The 25,786-nt window shown below is 36.2% G+C and overlaps 4 protein-coding genes and 2 pseudogenes across 4 annotated transcripts; 4 read left to right on the forward strand and 2 right to left on the reverse strand.

The window, feature by feature from the left end:
- Positions 1–190: 190 nt before the first annotated feature.
- On the forward strand, positions 191–1,285 carry LOC145011663 (chitinase 2-like). Its single transcript, XM_078970396.1, has one exon. It carries the CDS (start codon positions 234–236, stop codon positions 1,152–1,154), a length of 921 nt encoding a protein of 306 aa, XP_078826522.1. The 5' UTR covers positions 191–233; the 3' UTR covers positions 1,155–1,285.
- A 2,954-nt stretch (positions 1,286–4,239) lies between these two features.
- On the forward strand, positions 4,240–9,992 carry LOC145009881 (chitinase 1 pseudogene; annotated as a pseudogene).
- A 609-nt stretch (positions 9,993–10,601) lies between these two features.
- Positions 10,602–11,638, forward strand: LOC145011693 (chitinase 2-like). The gene has a single exon (XM_078970422.1). The coding sequence runs from the start codon at positions 10,645–10,647 to the stop codon at positions 11,563–11,565; it is 921 nt and encodes a 306-aa protein (XP_078826548.1). The 5' UTR covers positions 10,602–10,644; the 3' UTR covers positions 11,566–11,638.
- A 1,407-nt stretch (positions 11,639–13,045) lies between these two features.
- On the forward strand, positions 13,046–13,978 carry LOC145009882 (chitinase 2 pseudogene; annotated as a pseudogene).
- A 126-nt stretch (positions 13,979–14,104) lies between these two features.
- Positions 14,105–14,866, reverse strand: LOC145013326 (histone H4). Its single transcript, XM_078972124.1, has 2 exons — positions 14,814–14,866; positions 14,105–14,653 (listed from the first exon to the last, which is right to left on the reverse strand). Exon 2 carries the CDS (start codon positions 14,622–14,624, stop codon positions 14,313–14,315), a length of 312 nt encoding a protein of 103 aa, XP_078828250.1. The 5' UTR covers positions 14,625–14,653; positions 14,814–14,866; the 3' UTR covers positions 14,105–14,312.
- A 1,286-nt stretch (positions 14,867–16,152) lies between these two features.
- Positions 16,153–16,902, reverse strand: LOC145008278 (histone H4). Its single transcript, XM_078966903.1, has 2 exons — positions 16,815–16,902; positions 16,153–16,649 (listed from the first exon to the last, which is right to left on the reverse strand). Exon 2 carries the CDS (start codon positions 16,618–16,620, stop codon positions 16,309–16,311), a length of 312 nt encoding a protein of 103 aa, XP_078823029.1. The 5' UTR covers positions 16,621–16,649; positions 16,815–16,902; the 3' UTR covers positions 16,153–16,308.
- Between the last annotated feature and the right edge of the window lie 8,884 nt (positions 16,903–25,786).

Here is a 25,786-nt window from a genome sequence, read left to right on the forward strand (position 1 = left end):
GGACTTGGAATAGATTTTTAACCTATTAATCAAGACAGAAAATATACTATTAAACATATAAAGTATAACAACAGTAGAAGCACACTTACGCCACGTTAATTAACATTAATTAATCTGATCACATGGTAAACAATTTGTCAGAAAGCTCCTCTATTTAATTGTCGGATTTCCTATCTCTGTTCAACAGCCTTCAAGCTTCAACATAATCTGTCTTTAATTGAAGTTTGATCATTATGGGGTTCTCCAAACTTTTCATTGTTCTTCTCATGTTACAAGTGCTTTTAGCGGTGGCATCAACACAAGAAAATATTAATGCACCAAAATCAGACCTATTCCGTGAATATATCGGAGCAGAATTCAACGGTGTCAAATTTACAGACCTACCCATCAACCCCAATGTCGAATTCCATTATCTACTTGCATTTGCAATTGATTACACCACTTCATCTTCTTCATCCCCAACCGATGGTAAATTCAATGTGTTCTGGGATACAGATAATCTCAGCCCTTCTCAAGTCTCCTCAATCAAGAGTCAGCATAGCAATGTCAAAGTAGGTTTGAGCTTAGGAGGAGACAGTGTGGGAGGAGGAAGCTGTTACTTCAGCCCTTCATCGGTGGATTCATGGGTTTCAAATGCTGTTTCTTCCCTCACTAAAATCATCCAAGAGTATAACTTGGATGGGATTGATATCGACTACGAGCATTTTCATGCAGATCCTGAGACGTTTGCTGAGTGCATCGGGAAGCTTGTAACAACCCTCAAGAACAATGGAGTCATCTCTTTTGCATCTATAGCTCCATTTGATGACGATGAAGTTCAAAGCCACTACTTGGCTCTTTGGAAGGATTATGCTCACGTCATAGACTATGTCAATTTCCAGTTTTATGCATACGATCAGGGGACCACCATCTCTCAGTTTATGAAGTACTTTCAGACACAAAGCTCCAACTATAAAGGTGGTAATATCTTGGCTAGTATCTCCACCGATGGAAGTGGAGGTTTATCACCAGAGAACGGGTTCTTCACTGCTTGTAATCGGCTAAAAAGTCAAGGGAAGCTTGGTGGGATTTTTGTATGGTCTGCAGATGATTCCAAGGCTTCAGGTTTTCGCTATGAGAAGCAATCACAAGCTTTGCTAGCAGCCCCTCGTTAGTATATGTATGTATATATTTTGTTGTGTTTCTATGTGGTTGTAAAAGCGTATGTGTATGTACAATATGATTATCTACTAGTGAAATGATACAAATTCATCTTCTCGATCACCAACAAATGGTGAATTCAACGTGTTCTGGGATACTCATAATTTCAGGCCTTCCGAAGTCGCTTTAATCAGGGACGGATACAGAATTTCACAGTAGGGGTTACAGGAGAAAGTTAGGGGTTGCACAGTAATAAAAAAATATATAAATTTTAAAAATTTACGAAAATTTTTCCACTGCAGCCGAAAAAGTTAGGGGTTGTTAGTGCCACCGGTGACCCCCTCAAAATCCGCCCCTAGCTTTAATCAAGAGTCGGCATTCTAATGTCAGAGTAGCTTAGGTGGGGGAGCTATAACTTTAGAAATCAATAAACAAATCAATAAACCTGTAAAAATATAAAAATCATTTTTTCAGTTTACATACAACTTGGAAAATATAAAATTTTTATTATCTTGGAAATTTTTGAAAATTAAACAAAAGTCATTTTCAAAATTTTCATTTTTATTTGAAATTTTCCAAGCAAACTCACCTTTAGTGTTTTATTGAAAAACTATGTTTGGCATTTCGCACTGTTGTTATTGGGTGTACCAAATTATCAATGTTTTTTTAAGAAAAAACATTAAAAAGATATATGATTAACTGTATTAATAATAATAATAATAATAATAATTTTTTGGTAAAAGGTTAAAAACATAGTAATTTTTCTTTAATTTGTCATTTATTTGTTTAGTGTGGTGGTGAACCCAAAGCTTTTGTATGAACAAGAATCTCAACTAATGAACTCAACACTAAGAATCATGAAATAAGAAAAGACAAGCAAACATAATGGCATCTTTTGTGTTCTTTTCTTGTGCAGATAGAAATGACAAAAAAAATGTTTTTAGATATTCTAGAATCTATAAAATGGTGACGGATATGTATATTCTTCTTATTTTTTTTATTTATGTTGATTTTCCTGCTTATATTTGTGTTTTACTTTTAGGGTCGTTCCTTGTGAACGATATCTCTGCTCTGGTTCTGTTTGATTCGGGAGCTGCCCGGTCCTTTGTATCTCTCACGCTCAGCATGAAACACTTGTTTCAAGGTATTTTTCATCTTGGACCCGTGGTGTGAAATTAGTTTTCAATTTTAGTCCTTAGGGCATTATTGTAAATTTTAGAAAGAGGGTGTGTACGATGGGTGTACCTCATGTACATTGGGCGTACACAATCAGGGGATAAACCCTAATTTTAGGGTTTGGACGCCATTTAAGCAACCTTATGTAATGCCCGGTTCCGTACATATAAATAACGCCGAAATTCGAGTTATGACGAAGAAGTTATGGTCCGTCAAAGTTTTACAGCAAAACCGGCATGGCACCGGGAGACGCAAATAGTGAATTCACGATAGAGGACTTTTTGGCCTTATTGACCTAAATAAAAGTTGTAGTATACGTTAATCCGAAAGCGTGTATAAAAAGAACGCCCAAATCCGACTTCGTATGAGGAAGTTATGAATTTTCTAAGATTTGGCATAGCAGTGCACGACCCGAAACTCGAATTTTAGATCGAGCGGTTTTTTGCCTACGCAACCTAAATGAGAGTTGAAGATCTCATTTATAGGAAGTCAACTATAAAAAGACAGACGAAAACGGAGTCTGTATGAAAGAGTTACGAATTTTTCGCGGTCATTTAACAGTATAATCTCCTCCTACTGTTAAATTTAAGATCGGTCGAAAACTAGCCGACGGAGTCAAAAAGAAAGTTGTAGATCTTATTTTTACCTACACGTGGATATAAAGAACGTCAAAAACGGAGCTCATATGCGAAAGTAACGGATTTTAGAAGTCGGAGGTGTGATGTGCGAAAATGCGTAACGTGGCACAATCTTGGCCATTGCTTCCCAAGTCTTTCCACCAGATGTTGACATGTGGCACCAAGTTTAGTCATATTTTACCCTATAAATAGAAACTCTCTCACCCTCATTTTCTTCACACCTTTCCTATTCTTTATTCTCTCTACACTCTCTCTAAGCCTCCCAAAACTCTCTTAGCGCTAGAAGAAAGCCCTGGAGCGCTCGACGGCTCCGAGAAGAAGCGCTTTCGGCTCAGAAGTTCTTCCCCTGTAGAGCCCGACTTCTAGCCAAACCCCCTCGTAGGTAAGATACGCCTACGCTATTTTAAATATAGTTTTTATTTAAATATAGTAATGTTATTAGTACCATATAATAAATATTTAGGTTATTATTATGAGTTATATAAGTGTCATTATAATATCTTTTTAACCACTCACGGTACGGGGAATCTGGTTTGGAGGGCCGCTTGGGTTGCTGGATTTCAGAAGTGCTATATGCCAAAATGATCCTGCCCTCCGGTGTTCCATGTATGGCCCCTGTTTGTACATAGTGGTGAAAAGTATTGTGTTAACGCTTATATAACAGTAATAATAGTTAGACTAACAATTAGTCTCGTTGAGCATTAGACTAAACTCTAGTAGTAATGATACTAGGTTCTGTCAAAGGAGTTGTTTAAAGTATAAACGAAGTGTCGTCCGAGTACCGAGTCACCACTTTATCAAGTGAGTGCATAGTCCCTTTCATGAACATGATTTTAATACAAGTATTGATTAAAGTATTAATTATATGTTTATGTGCGAGTTAATTGATGTTGCCTGAAATATATGTTAAATAACATACCTAATTATATATGATGATTTAGGATAAAGAGTAAACCTAAATTAATTATGAGGAATATTGGGTAGTATTTTCTTACGAGTACGAGTGAGTTATACTCAGAGAATAGAATTTTAGTATATGTCATTTATCTGGGAGCATGGATTAGACATAATCATTGTCCCTAGTCCGAGGGTATGGATTTGGCATAGTTAACTATGATTAATCTAGGAGTATGGATTAAGACATAGTCAGTTGTCCTTAATCCAGGAGTATGGATTAAGACACAATCAGTCGTCCTCGGTCCGGGAGTATGGATAGGATATAGTCATTCGTCGTTAATCCGGGAGAATGGATTTACACATATACACTTGTCCCTAATCCGAGAGTATGGAATGGGCACAATTATTGATCCGAGAGTATGAATTAGATTCGAGAGTATGTGTTAAGTAAGAGGTAAAATTTAAGGTCCGAGAGTATGGATAGTCTCGTTGTAAGGATTAACAGTATGGGGTAAGAGTTGCTTATATATATATATATATATATATATATATATATATATATATATATATATATATATATATATATATATGGTGAAATTATATTTTTTGTGAGTTCTAAATTATATATATGATATAACATTGTGGGATTGAAATCTCTATGTACTCACCAAGTTTCCCAACCTGACCCACTAAGCTTATATGTATCACAGGTGTCGATAGGAAGTTACATTACACTGAGAGATTAAAGAGGTGTAGATCATTAGTGTAAATGAATGTAAGTTTTGTTTATTCTTATGTTTCTATATTGACGATAACATCCCAAATGTTTTAAAATGAATAAAAATATATTTCTTCGGAAATGCTTTGATAACGTATTTATCATGTTTTACTGGGAACAAATTCCGCAACATTTTCACTAAAATATGTACTCTAATTTTTATAAAGCATAAACAAAATCGGTCTTTTCTGGCCGTGAAAATGGAGATGTCACACAAACACAGCAAAAACAGTGCGTATATCGTTTAAGCATTTAGAATACTTGTATCTATGTGTAAGTTGAAAGTAACTATGCACTTACTTGATCAAGTAACTATAAACTCATTTAGAATACTTGTATCTATGGGTAGAACTTCGTCTCGATAGTTTATCTTTTCCCCTAATGTAACCTAGATTCACGTTACTAAGTCTTAGTCTTATATTCTTGGTGACTAATATTTGTCTAGATTCCTCACTAATCTCAATGTCTACAACAAGATTTATCAAGTAAGGAACAACCAGGTAGGATCATATCGGAGGTAGGGTCCGTTTGGTATAGAGTATACTGTTTGGAAATCTCACTTAAACACCTCGCTAAATCCAACATAAACATTAAGTAGATCAATCAGTATAATGACTTTGGAATCACTAATAAGTCTCAATTATAGGTTCATTATAACGACTATGATTATAATTATAAGTTACACTTAAAGTAGAGTAAGTGTAGCTCAACTTACAGAGTATTTTGATGAAAACCAGGAATTATGCAAGCAGAACGTTGACCCGGGAGCTTCTAATTTTCGGATATCTGACACTACATGGTCTCGCTAAAGTAATCAAAAACTAAGGAGTAAAAGACTAGAGATACGAGAGAAATTCAAGAGATGATCTAAAGGAATGGAGTGAGAAATGAGGCTGCAAATTGGAGGATATATAGGCCCAAAAAGTGAATGCGAGGTGGTCGGAGCGCGCATGTGACACGTGACAAACTCTTAGTGGTTGTCAAATGCATGACATGCATGTTGTCTATGTGCGCGGTTGCGCGCGGAAAAAAAATTAATTCATCTTGTTCATATGAGATCTGTTTTCGACGTGTTTTATATCCATGCGTAGCTATCGACGATATCTACAACTTTCATTTAGACTTCGTTGGCTAATTTTGACTTTATTTTTAAAGTTATATTTTTTAACAGACTGAGACTGTTAAACTCAGTTAAAAATTCATAACTCTCTCGTCTGACATCCATTCTCGACTGTATTTATATTGACAGACTCCTATTAATGAAATCTTCAATTCTCGTTTAGATTGTTTTTCCTAACAATTTACCGATTTCAATTTCGGTTTCTGAGTTGTATACTATTAATCTATTATGTTGAAACTTTGAAAAATCATAACTTCCTCTCATGAAGTTGCAAACTCAAATCTTTTTCGGGAATACATTGGTGTCGAATCTCACTAGGTTAAGTTATTAGATGTTCCTATAAACTCTAAAGTTGAAGTCCATTTTATCCTAGCTTTTACAGTTGATTACTGTCACAACTAGCAATTTAGCTAGGGAATTCTATTCTCATAAAACATCATCTATTGTGAGGCTTATATTCTAACTGAATATCATACCCGATGTTCAATCAACGTCATCCATTTAAATCCAAACTCTTGAATGAAGGTCAAAACCTAATACAATACATCTCATATGTTCATCTATGAGTTGAAAACCCTAGACATCTCGGTTCAAGTTCACATTGGACTAGGATTCTCTTATTGGGCCTAATGGACCAATAAACCTTCAACTTGAACTATTTTGGGCTTAAAGACCCTAATTGGGTTCTAAATGGACCCACACTCATAAAACTCAACATTTTGGACCATAATGGGTCTAAAATAAATTTATTTAACCACTAATGGACCATAAACTCATTCATTTTACCAAATTGGGTCGTGAGCCTCCTTAAGAGCCCAATGGGCCGAATACATACATACATATATATATATATATATATATATATATATATATATATATATATATATATATATATAATTCTTGGGCTCCATAAAAATTTGACAAGACCAAAATGGGCCAAATTACTTCATTCTCATCTCTCATAAACCCAATTCTCGGCCCACCATGCTTATTTGACAAAAAAAAAGGAAAAATGAAGAAATTTGTGCACTTGCCACCTCATTAGTGCATGGGGGATATCCATGCACAAACCCACCATGTTACTAGGAGATTAATACCCACCAAACATCTAGGGAACATCCTATCTTCTCCCTCTTTCTTTCTCACGGCCAAGAAGCTCCACAAACACACAGACATTTCACTTTCAAACACTTTCAAGATTCTCTCAAGAACTCCTCTCTACTCCTCTAAATTTTCAAGATTTTGGGTGTTTTAAGAGGAGTTTTCATCAAAGATCATCATCTTTGGTAAGATCTCACAACCTAAATCGATTTGCTACATCTTTAAACTCAAATTAATCCTCTTACCACCTCAAATTCGTGACCATGCTCCCTAGAACTCATCAAGATTCGAAGATCACTTCAAGAAGCTAGCTAGAGTCATAACTTACACCACCTTCTTCTTATCTTCATCAAAACCAAAATCCAAACCCCAAGGTGAGTTCATACCCCCTTTTTTTTGTTTTTACTTGTTTTTAGGGGAGAATACAAGTTGATTTGTGTAGATCTATGTGTATATGCATGATTATGTGTGATTTCCTTGAAACATTTGGTGATTATGTGTGATTTCTTCACTAATCTACAAATATGTTAAGAAACTTGAAGTGTATCACTAGGATCTTCATATGAAACATGAGAAAAGTATGTTTTATCACAAGTATTGCATGTAAACATGTAGATCTGGGATTTGTATACTTTATATAGCAAAAATGAGTGTTGTGTTCAAAGATTTATAAACTAAACTCACAAAACAGCTCTTGACAGAAAAGTTTTGGTCTAATCTCGGACTGTTTTGACCATCCAAATGGAAGTATTTTTCAAAACTGTTTTACATGTATAAATTTCAGGTTTATACCTTTAAAATGACTACTCGCACGTTTTCATACGATTTTTCTACAATTTTTGGTGAATTTTACAAAACTGCCTATCAAATTTGACATACTTTCGGACCAACCTGTGAAGGTGAGTAATTTCACACTAGTTTGAGGCCATTAAAAATTTTGAGAAAAATTGTGAACAAAGTAGACATGTTTTCCAAACTTCCAGAGTTTACGGATTTAAATTTCGACATACGATGATTTTTCTACAAATTTTCCAAAAACTAGGTCGGAAAAGCCCAAAACCAGAAAAATATGTATTTCCACAAAAATCAAGCCAAAAATGGGTTTAAAATGTTATTTTTATCACAAAGTAGTCATCAACACAAGTTTTTAACAAAATTGGACATCAAAGTGCTATTCTTACAAAAATTGGGCCTAATTGTAAATTTTATGCTTATTGAGCCAAGAACGTCATTTTTACAAAAAGGAGAGCTTTTATATCAACTTTGTAAATAATCAAGCTAAAATAGACAAAACAATAACAAACGGATTAATAACGATATTCACATTCCTTTTGTCCTTTGAAATAATAGACACGTATAGTGAGCCTTAGTGGTTCACTTCCATGTTTATTGGGCCTGGGAATGGGTTTTATATGCGTTCTTCTTTTTATGTTATTTTAGTGAATACTTGAACTAAAACCAATGATAAACCAACAAATGGAATTAAATTGATCATTTTCTAGGTTATTGGGCCTTAGTGACCCATTTTTATGTGTGATACGTCCTGTATACTATTTACATATTTATTGGGCTTCATTTACCCATTAACATGTGCGACGGACCTTGGATACTATTTGTGTATTATTTGGGCCTGTAAATACTTTATATGTGAAATGGGCCTTAGTTGTCCTTTCATATATATTTCGGACCCATGTTATATAATCTCATTCCATTTGGGTCTTGAAATGATTTACATGTTTAGCGATGCCTTAGTGGTTCACTTACATGGATCATTGGTCCTAGAATGAGTTTATACATTTTTCTTCGCATAAATTCTATTAAGGATCTAGCGAGTTTTTATCAGTTGGCACCTATTAAGTGTACGATCGTAGCCTGTTGTTATAATCAGAGTCTCCTGGAGGGAGAACGGGGATTTGTGTATAGATCTATACGGGGTTGACACCCCACACCTCAGCTGTTCGCTACAATTAGACTTATTCAGTCTAGGGTGACGAAAACCTTATTCTATTTTCCGTCGGCGTCCAACTACGCCAAGACAGGTGAAATTGTCATTATTTAGTATGGTTATGACGGCTCGTTTAAAGGAATTAACGTTATAAAGTTTACGGAAGACATCTTCTTTTTTTAGGCAACGTCGGGTTTTCTGGGAACATTCTCTTTACATGCTCTTACATTCTCTCTACATTCTCTTTACCTTTTTAGTCAAATAAACAATAGCATATATGCATTAATACAAGAACTAACACAAACACACTAAACAGTTTTCAGAAAATATCGGATTTTCTGGTGGTTTTCAAAGTTATACAAATCATTTTCACAAACATGCTTATGAACTCACCAACATTTTTATGTTGACCGTTTTCAAAATAACTTGTATTCTCAGGATACCGTTGAAGCAGGATGAACGAAACAAACTAATGGATATTGTGTGATATTTCTTTTATCATACTCTTACTATTTTGACATGTAATATTCAAATACAATACTCGATGTAAACAATGAATGTTGTAATATTACATCTGTGATGATGATGATGTTATGTTTCAATTATATTCACTATAATAATATTTCAAGATGAAGTCACGCACAAGCCCCCGGACGTTTCTGCCGTCTGGTTTGGGGGTGTGACAATTACACCTCAGATAATCACCCATCACCCACCAATGGCAAATTCAATGTTTTCTGGGAAACTAAAAATTTAGGTCCTTCAGAAATAGCATCATCAGTTAAAACCATGAACTCAAATGTTAAAGTGGTTGTTAGCTTGGGTTGCGATAGTGTTCATGATAAAATAGGGTCTTTTTTACTCCAAAATATATCAACTCATGGGTCCAAAATGCAGTTTCTTCGTTAACGAGCATGATCAAGCAATATAACTTGGATGGTATCGACATCGACTATGAACACTTTAGGTCACGTGATTAGAATTTGGTGGATGTATAGGAAGACTTATAACAATTATAAAGAAAAATCGGACCATCAAATTTGCTTCGCCCCCTATGAAGATGAAGGATCGGTTCATAAAAATTAATTGGCTTTATGGAAGAAATATGGACATGTTATTGATTATGTGAATTTCTGTGTGGATCACAACATCATGCCTTCTTCAAGTTTAAAAACATCATGTATTTCTACTAAATGATTCTACTCGTACTCCAATTATATAGGATCCGATAAAAAAATTAATGGAAACTGAGGATCAAGATAAATTCATCAATCTCTAGTTTTATAAATAATAAATAATCTCATGAAGCAAAAAGGCCCGTCCCAAAGGGTGGGCGATAGAAGCGACAGTCCAGGACCTATTTTTTAAAGAGTCCTAAATTTTTTATACAAATTGTTATATTTAAAAGATTCTACAATTAATTTTCTTTCCATAATGGCATGTTTTTGTATACTTGTAAAGGTCATGTTACAACTTACAAAGGTCATGTTATGACAAAACTTGGTGTCTGTGGCAATGAGGCGTTGACTACATGGTTTTTGTACTTTTAGACGGAAGCTCAGAACATGATTAAAACAAAAAAACTTTCAATTAAACAAATAAATAGAAATTACATGGGACTTGGAATAGATTTTTAACCTATTAATCAAGACAGAAAATATACTATTAAACATATAAAGTATAACAACAGTAGAAGCACACTTACGCCACGTTAATTAACATTAATTAATCTGATCACATGGTAAACAATTTGTCAGAAAGCTCCTCTATTTAATTGTCGGATTTCCTATCTCTGTTCAACAGCCTTCAAGCTTCAACATAATCTGTCTTTAATTGAAGTTTGATCATTATGGGGTTCTCCAAACTTTTCATTGTTCTTCTCATGTTACAAGTGCTTTTAGCGGTGGCATCAACACAAGAAAATATTAATGCACCAAAATCAGACCTATTCCGTGAATATATCGGAGCAGAATTCAACGGTGTCAAATTTACAGACCTACCCATCAACCCCAATGTCGAATTCCATTATCTACTTGCATTTGCAATTGATTACACCACTTCATCTTCTTCATCCCCAACCGATGGTAAATTCAATGTGTTCTGGGATACAGATAATCTCAGCCCTTCTCAAGTCTCCTCAATCAAGAGTCAGCATAGCAATGTCAAAGTAGGTTTGAGCTTAGGAGGAGACAGTGTGGGAGGAGGAAGCTGTTACTTCAGCCCTTCATCGGTGGATTCATGGGTTTCAAATGCTGTTTCTTCCCTCACTAAAATCATCCAAGAGTATAACTTGGATGGGATTGATATCGACTACGAGCATTTTCATGCAGATCCTGAGACGTTTGCTGAGTGCATCGGGAAGCTTGTAACAACCCTCAAGAACAATGGAGTCATCTCTTTTGCATCTATAGCTCCATTTGATGACGATGAAGTTCAAAGCCACTACTTGGCTCTTTGGAAGGATTATGCTCACGTCATAGACTATGTCAATTTCCAGTTTTATGCATACGATCAGGGGACCACCATCTCTCAGTTTATGAAGTACTTTCAGACACAAAGCTCCAACTATAAAGGTGGTAATATCTTGGCTAGTATCTCCACCGATGGAAGTGGAGGTTTATCACCAGAGAACGGGTTCTTCACTGCTTGTAATCGGCTAAAAAGTCAAGGGAAGCTTGGTGGGATTTTTGTATGGTCTGCAGATGATTCCAAGGCTTCAGGTTTTCGCTATGAGAAGCAATCACAAGCTTTGCTAGCAGCCCCTCGTTAGTATATGTATGTATATATTTTGTTGTGTTTCTATGTGGTTGTAAAAGCGTATGTGTATGTACAATATGATTATCTACTAGTGAAATGATACAAATATATATTGCTTGTGAATTGTGATCAAATGGTAGAAAATATGCATCAACTTGAGGTTTGTTGAAGTTCTCGTTTTGGATCTTTTTTATAAGTACGATGGGCACAAGAAGCAATAACATTAACCAAGAACGTGAGTATTAATTTGGGTGGACGTGGAAACTACCACAAGGCAGACAAACTTGTATTTAATAAATGGACTTGGAGAACAAGGTATTACATGGCATAGAAAATCATTAATGTGAAAGAGAGAAACAGAGAATGGAATAATTAAAAATTATGACTAAAAGACTTTATTTATAGCCTTGTGCAAAGAATCCTAAGACTACTAAATAAAAGGAAGTAATGCATCGTCACCCTTTGTATTCATGTGGAGAAAAACCTTGTGGATTTAATCTTCAAACATGGTTTTTGTTCTTTTTCTTTAAGGTGGCAGCTCAGAACATGATTCAAACCAACGATCCTTCATTAATTAATTAACAGATTCAACAATGGGATTTTTGAATAGGGTGGGTGGGTTAGGAAATGTCATCCTCATTCGTCTTCTTATCATATACATAAAACAAGTAATCAACATGTATAGTCTATGATGTGACCATTGACCACCCCAACCTAGTCCATCAATGATATGGATTACTGCATTAAACTTAGCCCATGCCCCAAAATATCATATGAATAAAAGATGTTTTAACCCAAGTTATTATTAGACCATGGCCCAATGGAAAATGAAAACCAATAAAAAAATACACAACCTTAATTTTTAAAAACGAAAAATAAATAATTAATATGTTTTAACTATACGAGTTTCTAAAGTTTTCAATGAAAACTTAAAACGGAAAACAAAAATTGTTTCTCTTCAACTAAACGCAACCTTAGGATGCGTTTGCTTGTGGAACATTTAATAGTGTTGTTATTGGGTGTTATCAATGTCTTTTAAGAAGAAAAAAAACATTAAATAATATATAAATTACTGTAAAAACAATAATATTTTTTAGGTAAAAGGTTAAAAACATAGTAATTTTTCTGTAATTTGCCATTTATTTGTTGTTAGTGTGCTGGTGAATCCAAAGCCTTTGTTTTCAGATAAGAACAAGAATCTCAACTAGTGTGTAATTAAATATCACAACACTAGTGCCTCCTACAATGTTTAAGAGTTTAAGTAAGAATCATCAAACAAGAAAAGACAAGCAAACACAATGGCACCTTCTGATATGACAAAAAAAAACTTCGTTTTTTAGACAATGTGGAATCTTCAAAATTGTTTTTTCTTGTTTAAGACTGCAGCTGAGAACATTATTAAAACCAAAAAAACTCCTTCATTAACATCTAAACATAACTTACAAGGGATACCAATTTGCCAGAAAGCTCTTCAAATCTGTTATTTGGTAAAAATGGGCTTCTCTGAGCTTTTCATTCTTCTTTTCACTCTACACTCTCTTTTAGCAATGGCATCAAGACAACCTACTGTACCAAAATCATACCTGTTTAGTGAATATATAGGAGCAGAAGATAACAATGTAAAATTTTCAGATGTACCCATCAACCCAAATGTGGAGTTTCATTACATACTTGCATTTGCAATTGATTATACAAATTCATCTTCTCCCTCACCAACAAATGGTGAATTCAAAATCTTCTGGGATACTCATAATCTCAGCCCTTCACAAGTCTCTTCAATCAAGAGTCAGCATACAAATGTTAAAGTGGCTTTAAGCTTAGGAGGGGACACTGTGAGAGGAAAAACTTGTAATTTTACAATTTTATCAGTGGATTCATGGGTTTCTAATGCTGTATCTTCACTCACTAAGATCATCCAAGAGTATAACTTGGATGGGATTGATATAGACTATGAGCACTTCGTTTCAGATCAAGATACATTTGTTGAATGCATTGGGAAGCTTATAACGACTCTCAAGAACAATGGAGTCATTACATTTGCATCTATAGCTCCATTTGATGATGATGATGAAGTAAAGAGAAACTACATGGCTCTCTGGAATAGTTATGCTCACGTCATAGACTATGTCAATTTCCAGTTTTATGCATATGATAAGGGGACAACTGTTTCTCAGTTTATGAGATACTTTCAGACACAAATAGATAATTATGCAGGTGGAAATATCTTGGCTAGCATCACAACCGAAGGAAGTGGAGGTTTATCACCTAAAAATGGGTTCTTTAAAGCTTGTAATAGGCTTAAAAGTCAAGGGAAACTTGGTGGGATCTTTGTATGGTCTGCAGATAATTCAAAAGCTTCAGGTTTTAAATATGAAAAGAAATCACAGGCTATCCTAGCAACAAGCCACAAGAATTTTAGTGTGTGATCCTCCAGCTTACAATTACATATATGAAATTATTATTTAAATGTATTGGTTATGAAAGTGTGTTATGTGGATGTACCATTTTGATCATGATGATAACAGTTATTGATTCAGATGGAGAAGATGAAGTTGCAAAAGTCAACCGACTGCAATTCTAATTTCGCCCAAAAGCAAATTGATTTTGGAAACATCGAGATAAGAAATCAGTCGAGTACTTCTATTTTGGTAAAATGATCCGAGGCTTACACTAAGTACTAACAACATTTGATTTGGACAAGCAGTAGAATTCACTAACCTAACACCAATACCCACAGACTCTTTTCGGACATTGTAAACCCTAACCACCGAATCCATAAAGAGTTCGACCTTGTCTCTTGAGAGCGTACACCACATCCATGGCGGTGACAGTTTTCCGGCGTGCGTGCTCTGTGTAGGTAACAGCATCTCTGATGACATTTTCTAGAAAGATCTTCAAAACTCCGCGAGTTTCCTCGTAGATCAACCCGCTGATACGTTTCACACCTCCTCTTCTCGCAAGACGGCGGATCGCCGGTTTTGTGATTCCCTGGATGTTGTCTCGCAGAACCTTACGATGACGCTTTGCGCCTCCCTTACCCAACCCTTTTCCTCCCTTTCCACGTCCTGACATCTTCAAACTTCTTCAAATTACTCCGAAATCTGTGATATTTCACGATCAAATAGAATTAAGAACTTCACAAAGAGTGGCGAATGACATTTGCAGGAAAAAAACTAATCTAGCAATGTAATTAATTTTTAATAGAATCAAAAATAAAAAATGGATGAAGATTCATCAAAGATTGTTAATTTGGATCTGTACCTGAAACTTTGTTGATACGAAGAAATGCAAATAGAAGTGGTGATGTTGACAATTGGGGGGTTTTGTATATATAGTGGTTGAGTTGGGGAGTGGATCCGGATGTGCTTCTTACAGGCATTGCTAACCGTTGATGGATGGCAATCGACGATCATGATGATATGAAATGTCACGTGGATCGGTAACGTGACAACGGTGTTTAATTGCGGGAAAAATACGCGGGACAAGCTTTTAGTTTAATTATGGCCCTTTCACTTGAATTAACAAGTCTTATTAGGCTATAATAACAATATTACAATAGAAATTGCCTTGATTATTTATGTACTTTAAACAGAATTATAAATCAAAATAAATAATTTATGCATTTATTCATGAAACATTTTACATGTACAAATAACTCAATTAAAAATTAAAGGATAATGAAATGTGAAAGTAATGAAGTTTTTGAACTTTACATATTTAATTATTTTTTATATAAATTGGACTAATAAATTTATGTAATTTGTTTGAAAAAAATACTATGACCAATAACTATATGATCTTTGGTTCCTCACAACCAAATAAATTTACGAGGGTAATCAACTTTTCTAAAGCTAAGATGTATACTATTAACGATGGGGTGTGTTATGCATTATGTCAATGTTATAGCAAGAAAATATCACTCTCTTTGTGTGTTAAGGTGTGAATGAATGATCATTAGTGGTGCATACCATATTTTATAATGTGCGTAGGATCAGCAAGTCTGCAAGTATTATGTCAATGATCATTAGTCGGCAAGTATTTGCACTATGTTCGTGATTATGTTCATCACTGTGTTTGTGACAAACAAGTTTGCAACTCTTCGCCTTAGATTAGATAGTTTGACCAAGTTAAAACATATCACACTAACTTGCTACTTCGTAACTTTGTTTTCCACCGTAACAACTCCAAAAATTTTGCATAGGTTTTAGGACACTATCTTTTGACCTCACATTTCTTCATGTTCAAGATAAAATCCTGTTTTATACAAATATACAATTTACACCATGAGATTTCTATTATATCAAAGTTTTGATGGTTTTCAAAACTCATATAAAATCCACTTAAACTTAAAAGATACCAACAAATTATTAAATTATAAGTTATTAGAAGAAAAGCTACATATAAGTATCCACAATGCAAATTGTACAAAAGTTGAATAAGACGATAATTATGATTGAATGAGTGTTCAATGAAATGTGAGTCGTAATAAAATAGGTAAATGATCATTAACTCTTCAATAGAGAAAATAATGTTTGTAATTTAAGATTAAATAGGTGTCCAATGTCCTCGAAAAAAAAATTACACAAAATAGCTCCCACAATGAAAAAGCAACCAATTTGAATTTGATTTGGCGAAGTCAAAATACGGAAACAGTCTATTGCTTCTGGTTTGGTTTAAGATAGAGCATAACAAAAACTAACAATCGATTTCAACGAGTAGTAGAAATCCGTAACATAACAACAACACTAGTAAAACCCTAACCACCGAATCCGTAGAGAGTTCGGCCTTGTCTCTTGAGAGCGTACACCACATCCATGGCGGTGACAGTTTTCCGGCGGGCGTGTTCCGTGTATGTAACAGCATCTCTGATGACATTTTCAAGAAAGATCTTCAAAACTCCGCGAGTTTCCTCGTAGATCAACCCGCTGATACGTTTCACACCTCCTCTTCTCGCAAGACGGCGGATCGCCGGTTTTGTGATTCCCTGGATGTTGTCTCGCAGAACCTTACGATGACGCTTCGCACCTCCCTTTCCCAATCCCTTTCCTCCCTTTCCACGTCCTGACATCTTCAGACTTCTTCAAATTGCTCCGAAATCTATGACAATTGAAGACTAAATGAAATTAGAAATTTCACAAAGGTGGAAATTTTGAAATCAAAATAATCGAATAATAGTAGGAACTTCAAATTAAATCAAATGCAAATAAAATAAATTAAACTGGATGTAGATTCTATCAAAAGTTGTTAATCGAACTAAAGTACCTGAAATTTTGAAAATCTGAAGAAAAGTAGATGAAGCTTGTGATGACTGATGAGTGTCAACTGGTGGTTTGTATATACAGTGGGTGAGCGGGGGAGTTAAAACCTGAGGCTGCTACTTACATGCATTTCTATCCGTTGATGAATCATGACCGACGATCACGATGTCGTGGGATATCATGCGGATCGATGACTTGGCAACGGTGTTCATGGAGTAAAGTAAATTGAAAAGGTGCGTGGTTTTGTGTGGGAAATTTACGCGGGCTGAGGATTTTAGTTTAATTAAGTTGACTCAAAAATTATAAATCAAAACTAAATAAATTATGTATTGATCTATCGTTGAAAGTTGAAACAAATTAGATATAAGAAAAATAAATTATTTTTAAAATAGATAATGATCAATAAAATGATAAATAATAATCACATGTATTTACCAATCGTCGAGCTCTCTAAAAAATTCATCACCCTTTCATCTATATGAAAATACAGTATAAAACGAAATTCCGAAAACAGAAACGAGGACATGATCATATCACTATTCTTAAGGATATGTTCATAGTAGGGTTGTGCAAAAAATCGCACCGCATAATGTGGTTTAGAATTTCGCGGAACGGTTTGTGGTTCATCATTTTATCAAACCGCACTTTACGGTGTGGTTTGCGGTTTGTATTTATAAAACTGCGGTTCAAACCGCACCGCACCGCATGTTATATATATACTTTTTTTTCTTATAACTTCAAATCACGATTTAGAAATGAGTATATAAATATATTTCTTACAATAACCAAATATCTATAACGTAACATTAAATCACTATTAGATCAAGATCCCATGGTTTACAATAATATATCAATTATAACGGCAATATAAAGCAATAACAATGATACTTAAAAAACTATAGTAACATGAGTCAAAATTTATTAAAAATAATTTATTAAAAATAATTTATTAAAAGGATGAGGAGCGGTACGGTCACACATTCGCCTTTCCATGATCTCCTGAAGTACCTGAAACAATAAAATGAAAACTAAAAGCCCGAGGGCTTAGTGAGCTACCTCCAAAATACCAATGTCATACTGACAGTACCACAACAATAATAATCAATTCAATCAACATACATACTGGGACATCGGCCTGACTGGACCGCCCTACCAAGCCTACAGTCTGTCTGAATCCATTCCGAGCCTTCGGCATGACTGGTCCACCACGTGGACCTACAGTCTCCCCGGACCACACATAGGGTGTATTGGCCTACAACACAAATCATGACCGCCTCAACCCAGCCACGAACAAATAACCATGTGCGCATACTATCATATACAATCATATATAAACATCAAACATATATGTCACATTGATCATCAATTATAGAATTCTCCTGTAACTAGAGTACCGACCTAGCAGGTCACTAACACACCAATCCATACAGATCATAAGAGCATAACATACCGTCTACCTCAATTCCGAACTAACAGATCATAACCACATGCAACATACCATAACAATAACAACTAAAGGGTCGGCCTTGGTGTCGTAGACCCTATCGATATAGTCAGGATAACTCACCTCACAGATGTCGACACAAAGGGTAAACTCCAACTCTCGGATTACTCATGAGTCCTTAACCTTATAGGGTACCCCATAACCCACTAGTCAACCCCTGGTCAAAGTCAAAGTTCTTAGTCAGAGTCAACAGTCCATGTTGACCTTAACTCGCCGAGTACCCTTGCGTACTCGCCGAGTTCTATGAAGTACAATCTAACTCGTCGAGTCATCGGGGTGACTCGTCGAGTTCCTTTGATTTTCGTTCGGACTCTAAGGCCACCCGTTGAGTTCCCTCCTTGCAACTCGACGGCTACACACTCATACATATCCAAGAGAAAACACATCCGACTCACCGAGTTGTTCTTCAACTCGTCGATTCTTATGGCGATATTCATCGGACTCGCCGAGTTGTTCATCCATCTCGTCGAGTTTCCGACCATCTTCATATGACTCGCCGAGTCAACCTTGCGACTCGCCAAGTCCATCAGTCCTCTTTCCATACATACTTGTTTGAGCCAGGCAGCGACTCCAAATCACGCATCCAAGCTTCTAGGGCATGCTTATCACGTAAAGTTGCAAACTTTACGTGCATGCATGGCCTTAAAGGCTCCAAATGTCTATTCTAAGATCTTAAATGGAACTTCATGCTCAAGAGGGACCTTAATCACAACCAAGACTATGACTTTATGCTTCTCAAATCCAAGGAGGGTCCAGATCTGAAGTTACAACTTTAGATCTAGCCCATAGCTCATCATACCAACTTAAAAATCCATAAAAACCCTAGAACTCAACAAAAGGGAAAAAGGGAAGTAGAAATTGCACTTTGATACCTCCAAAGGATGCTTGCTGAGGTAAATCCGGCCTCTCACTCCTTCCTTGCTTCAATTTCCTTTGCACTCTTAGCTTTCGTCCTCCACGGTCCTCTTTTCAAGCTTCAACACCACACCAAGGCACACATACACGAATTAGAGTTTAAGGAGACTCTCAAAGATTGTAAACGGGCCAAAGGAGGCTAAGGCACCTTTAAATAGTGGTGCAAACTCCGGGATTTAGGGTTTCCACTGCCAGCTCCTACTCGCCGAGTCCCAACATGGACTCGTTGAGTAGGTCACTTAACCTGGGATACCATCCCGGTGCTACTCAATGAGTGGGTCAAACAACTCGTCGAGTAGGTCAACCAACTCATCGAGTAGAGCTTAACCCAACAAATCTTATATAACCAATACCTGAGAATCGGGGTGTTACATGATATTTCGGTTCAAACAACACGAAAACTTGGTGTTTTCAGTCCTAGACCAAGAACTTTAATAGCTTATGAAAAGAAAAGACTAAACCATAATTTATGACCTAACAATCTTCCCCTTGGTTTATAGCTTTCATTTATTTTTCAATCTTCGCTTTGTTCTTGGCTTCAGCTTTTATCTTCGATTTCTCCATAACTTCAAGATGGACAAATAAACCTCCGCATGAATGAATTCATCTTGAACAATTAGACTTCCTTCTAAAATTCTAACTTTGAACACACATTGGGTGTAGAGGTTTATTGTAAGGATTCTTGAAAATTAGCACTTGCAGCGATGAGAAAACTTCAGAGAAAATAACAGAGAGACCAATTTTTCTGGATCGTTTCAGCAAGTTCACATATAGCAACGAATTTATTTAGGAGGCTTCAATGAAATTTTTCACATAACTTAAAGTACAACTCCACCTTGATTTATGGGGTTGAAAATTTGAATGTTGAAAAATAGTATTCACTTCTTGTTCCTTCGAATGAATGTTCGTTATCAATCACTAACGCGTCTTGAAAAGTAATCGTGACTAAAAAGTATTTGTGTATCACAAAGTCATAAAGACCCTTCTTACCACAGTTATTCAAGGACCCAACCTTGCATCATAAGGAGACTACTCGCAGTATCTGTGTGAACATGGAGGAATGCTATGTTCGTATTGTATAACTTGCTATGTTAATGGGAAAACATCACAGGAGAAAAGTTTGTGTTAAAAATTTCCTAAGCCTTCGTACTAATCAAGAACTAAACTGTGTTCGCATCTGGAATGAAAAATTTTGTGAATCGCATTTGATTAATTAGGTTAAAATGCGAAGGTGATTAATGCGAAGTTGGATTTAGCTTTGCTATAAGTTTCAATCGATTTTGAAATTGAGTATTGTTCGCATTTGTATGAGTGTAGTCGATGAATCGATAAAGCAAGAACATATGAGTTTTTGATTCGCAATTGGATTGATGATTGAGGAATGATTCGTGAAGAAAAACGCGAAGTCAAGGACTATGAAATTGTTGTTTGCAAGAATTTAAAAACTCGATTGTGGAGTTGTTGATGCTCATTTTGCGAAAGTAAAACAATCGAGTGTTCGCATCTATGAATCAATTTGAAGTCAATTGGGTTAATATTCGCATATGGGTTCAACATATGAATTTTTGATTTCGCAAGTTTAGAGTTCAAGAACTAAACTGTGTTCGCATCTGGAATGAAAAATTTTGTGAATCGCATTTGATTAATTAGGTTAAAATGCGAAGGTGATTAATGCGAAGGGATGCGAAGGGTGTAAGAATGAAGATGCGAAGTATTTCACAGTAGAATGCGAATTGGGGAAGAAAACAGAAGATTTCAAATATTGTCCCTGGAGTTTCGCATTTTTGGAAATAAATACTCAACTTCGCAAATGGGGGGTCATAAAATGATGAAATTGCAGAATTTTTAAAGAGATACACACACATAGACAACCACACATATATTTAGAAAATTAAACTAAAAGATGATAAATTACAGATTATAGCATTGTTCTTTGAGAATAAATTACTAAAAATGGGATATAGACAATTATAAGACATTGTTCTTGACTTTTGAGTCCAAAGACGTATGATCCGAACTTTAATTGTGAAATCGTCCTTGATTGAGTCAATTTCCTTTATAGGAGTAATATATTCCATTGTGCCTTGCAAGTTAAAAAAAAAAAAAAAAAAAAAAAAAAAAAAAAAAAAAAAATCAAAGTCACAAGCAACCACCCCACACCCACTCTATGACCAGCCATACCTCCCCACCTTACCTATGTCACTTCAATGTTCCCTTACACTCAAATTTCACTCACTCCCACGTTTTTGAGCTGGAACAATCAACCACACTCCTCATTTTCTCTCATTTCTCTCATTCCACTAAGTAACAAACATCACTTTTTCTCTCAAACTCTTCTACACAAATTTTCGAGATCCAAGGCTGGATTCAAGTGTTCTTCCACACTTAGTAAGTAAAAATTCATCCTCCCTATTATTATTTCACTTCATTCTACTCAAATCTTTGGTTGCTTACACAAACTCCCTAACTATGATGTTAGATTCTCGAAAACCTTCAAGGCATCTCCAAGTGTTCTTGAATTAAACACTTCCATTCTTCAACAATCATCTACTGAAATCACTCAAGGTGAGTTCATACCCCTACATTTTCATGATTTCTCAAGTTTTCAGGGGGTGAATACAAGTTAAAACACTAAGAACCTATCAAAAGTTTTCTAACAGCCTTCATCAGAAAAGTTCAACTCCATTCACGGATTGTTTTGGGCATCTTACACATTTTTGTTTTCAAAACTGTACAAGGTGCAAATAGTTCAAGTTTTTAGCTTTAAAATGGCTACTTGCACATCTCCATACGATTTTTCTACAATTTATGGCGATTTTTACAAAACTGCCTATCATTTCAAACAACAATCCGGACCAGTCTGTGATTTTGGACTTTTTCACCCAAGTTAGAGGTCATTATAAATTGAGATAAAATTTATGAGCAAACTAGACACATTTTGTGAACTCTCAAAATTTACGGATCTAGTTTTCGACTTCGTATGATTTTTCTATGATTTTTCCAAATACAGGGCAGAATGGCTAAAGTTAGCCAACAGCATGTAAATATCACAACACTTTGTATTATGTTGAGCAAAGTGTATAATCATAAGTTCTAATATTTGAATGTGTTTCCGTGTTAGTTTATCATTATGAACTGGAATTAAGACATTCATATTAAATATTAAATATTATTCATTCATTTTGGAACACGTATTATTAGACTATAAAATGTATAGTTTGATAAATTCACAATACTAATACATTTCCATAAAAGAATTCATACATATTACATACATTTTAGATAAACTATAATAGGTATAGTTTATGATACATCACTCAACGCACTCGTACAAAAAGGGTACATTCATACAAGAAAGATTTATATTCACACACATTTCAAGTAAACTTGTTAACCTATGTTGTGAGACTCTCTCTCTCTCTCCCCGTACGTCCGAGTGCGGGATATAATTCCCGGTAGTTATAATCAGAATCTCCTTGAGGGAGAACGTGATACTTGTATATAGATCTATATTGGGTTTGACACCCCACACCTTGCTGCTAGCTACAGTGGGACCTGCAGGTCTACGGGTGACAAATGTCATTTCATTTTCGCGACGCCTAAGAAACGTTGTGGCAGGTTCACATAGTCACAGTATGATTATAGCGACTCACTTAGGGAGACAACAATTCATAAAGTTTACGGGGTTGCATAAAAACCAAAGTAGGTTTTAGGTTGATAAAATAAATTTACTTTCCAATTCATTTTAAACTCACAACATTCCTACTAAGAAACGATGACTTTTCATACATTCTAGTCTTTGGTTGTAAGGCTACATTTTTCGGATTTCAAGGAAAATATCGGATTTTTCTGAAACAACGCGACATTTACATGTGAAAGACTTCTAATAAGATTATTAATAAAAGCTTATGAACTCACCAACCCTTGTGTTGACACTTTTCAAACAACTTGTATTCACAGGAAAGCATTAATCGTGTTACCAAGTGCTTTTGAGGATGGGACGTTGAGGCGTCAAACTTTTCATATTTTGACAACATATTGTAATTGATTTTGAAACATGTAATTCATGCAAGTGATGTAACTTTTCAATTATATATATGTTGGTTGTGTTTGCTTGAATTACTATTGAAATTGTGGTTATGATGCTATACATGAAATCCTCCACCCCCGGACGTTTCCGCCATCCTTGGTTTGGGGGTGTGACAAACACAAAGGATATTGACAAGTTGGGCATATTATAAACGACAAGACATTGTGATTATATTCCTAAATAGACCATTTTGTTGACGACGACCAAGGATATTGTTGTCTACTTAAATTTAGAAGTGATATCTATAGATAACCTTTAATTCCGAACCAATTCGATTTTAAGCTCACCAGAACGTGTACCCCAATACACGACATACCCTAGCAATCAAGGAATTCCAAATAACTATTTACTTTAGGTGAGTGCTCTATTATTTGAGGGAGAAGATAGATATAGAGATGCATATGTTGTGTCACATGTCAGATCTCCCGATTACGCAGAGGGGACTACATATGAATGACATAGATATATAGAGAAAAACATAGAAATATATGTATAGAAATAGAGGTGCATATGTTGCATCCCAGATCGGATCTTCCGATCACGCAAAGGGGGTAACATATGATTGACAAAGCGGATAAGAAAGAAAAAAAAATTCACACATACCTACTTTATCAGACCCCCCCCCCCCCCAGTCACCCTATCAACACTAGAATTAAGGACATAAGTCCATACATCGAAGAAGTGTTGAGCCACAGTTCTAGACGATAAGTAACTTTAATGTATCTTGTAGGCTCCTTTGTTTATCTCACTGCTCAATACCGCACCCATGCCCGTAATCGAAGCATCACAACAAACCACAATTCTAGACGATAAGTAACTTTGAAAGTCTGGAAGGCTGCCTGCTGCTCAGGCCCCCAGCGGAAGGTCACCAACTTTTTGGTAAGTCGGGTCAAAGGAACAACAATCTTGGAGAAGCCCTGAATAAATCTCCAGTAATAACCCGCTAGACCAAGGAAACTCCGAATCTCAGTTGCAAACCTTGGAATGTCCCACTGCATCACAACCTCAATCTTGACCAGATCGACCAAAATACCCTTACGGGTAACAAGGTGCCCAAGAAACTGCACCGTACGCAACCAGAACTCACACTTGGAGAACTTTGCAAAAAGTCTCTCCATCCTTAGTGTCTCTATCACCTCCCTCAGGTGCTCCTCAGTGTCTCCAACACCTCCCTCAAGTGCTCCTCAGTGTCTCCAACACCTCCCTCAAGTGCTCCCCATGCGGTTCATGAGGTCCATGAATGTGGCTGGAGAATTGGTGAGCCTAAAAGGCATCAACACAAATTCATAGTGACCATAGCGGGTCCTAAAAGTTGTCTTCTGCATATCCTCATCCCTGACTCACATCTGGTGATAACTCAATCGTAGATCAATCTTGGAGAACCAACATGCGCCCTGTAGCTAGTAAAAAAAATCACCGATCCTAGGGAGGGGATAATAATTCTTCATCATTATCTTATTCAGTTGTCGGTAGTCTATACACATGCGATGTGACCCTTCCTTCTTCTTTACAAACTGGATCGGGGCTCCCCATGACGAACTGCTCGGCCTGATAAATCCCTTGTCTAGCAGCTTTTCCAGCCACGTAGACAACTCCTGCATCATGGAAGGAGCCAACCGATATGGTTCCTTAACTATTGGAGTCGTACCAGGGACTAGGTCAATCCTAAACTCCACCTATCTCTCTGGAGGTATCCTAGGTAAATCCTCTAGGAATACGTCCGGGCACTCTCACGCTACTGGCACGTCATTGACTGTCGCATTACCCTTATATCAGGTATCCATGACATATGCGACACAACCCGTGCAACCCTACCGAAGGTAGCGTATCGCTCTCGCTGCTGAGCATAAAGTTAATCCACCATGCGGCCTCTCGCCATGAATCACTAACCCTCCCCCATTTGGAGTTCGAACCCTCACTAGTTGTTGCTCCCAGTCGATCATTGCCCTATTGAGGCTCAAACAATCCATACCAACTATAACCTTATTCCCTCGCAGGGAAATAGGGACTAGATCCACAGGAAACTGATCATCAAATAACTGCAGTGTACATCCTTGGTGAACCCTCGCAACCCTGACGATCCTATCGTATACTATCTCCACATCAAGCGGGCAACTCAGCTCTCCAGGAGCCCTTGTGAATCGCTTGATGAGCACGAGCGACACAAAAGATTGGGTGGCACCCGAATCAAACAGTACCAAAGCTGATATACCTTTCACTAAGAACGATCATATAACAAAACACATAAACATAATCAATAATCAATATAAATAAAGAGACATAGAAGATACATACCCGTCACCACGTTGGGAACTGCTTGTGCCTCCTCTACTGTCAACTGGAAGGCTTTGATCTTCACCACTGGCGCATCCGCCCGACCCTGGAGGCCGTCGTTAATCCTTAATGTAGCAGGAGCGAGTGCTGCCACCTACCATGTTGTTGCTGTTAAACTTGGGTACTGGGACTG

This window comes from Lactuca saligna, chromosome 8 (genome assembly GCF_052625555.1).
Source record: "Lactuca saligna cultivar CGN05327 chromosome 8, ASM5262555v1, whole genome shotgun sequence".
NCBI lineage: Eukaryota > Viridiplantae > Streptophyta > Magnoliopsida > Asterales > Asteraceae > Lactuca > Lactuca saligna.

Bases quoted from the DNA above. Each gene is read 5' to 3' on its own strand.
- LOC145008278 (XM_078966903.1), bottom strand. From the start codon at position 16,620: ATGTCAGGACGTGGAAAGGGAGGAAAGGGATTGGGAAAGGGAGGTGCG.
- LOC145011663 (XM_078970396.1), top strand. From the start codon at position 234: ATGGGGTTCTCCAAACTTTTCATTGTTCTTCTCATGTTACAAGTGCTT.
- LOC145011693 (XM_078970422.1), top strand. From the start codon at position 10,645: ATGGGGTTCTCCAAACTTTTCATTGTTCTTCTCATGTTACAAGTGCTT.
- LOC145013326 (XM_078972124.1), bottom strand. From the start codon at position 14,624: ATGTCAGGACGTGGAAAGGGAGGAAAAGGGTTGGGTAAGGGAGGCGCA.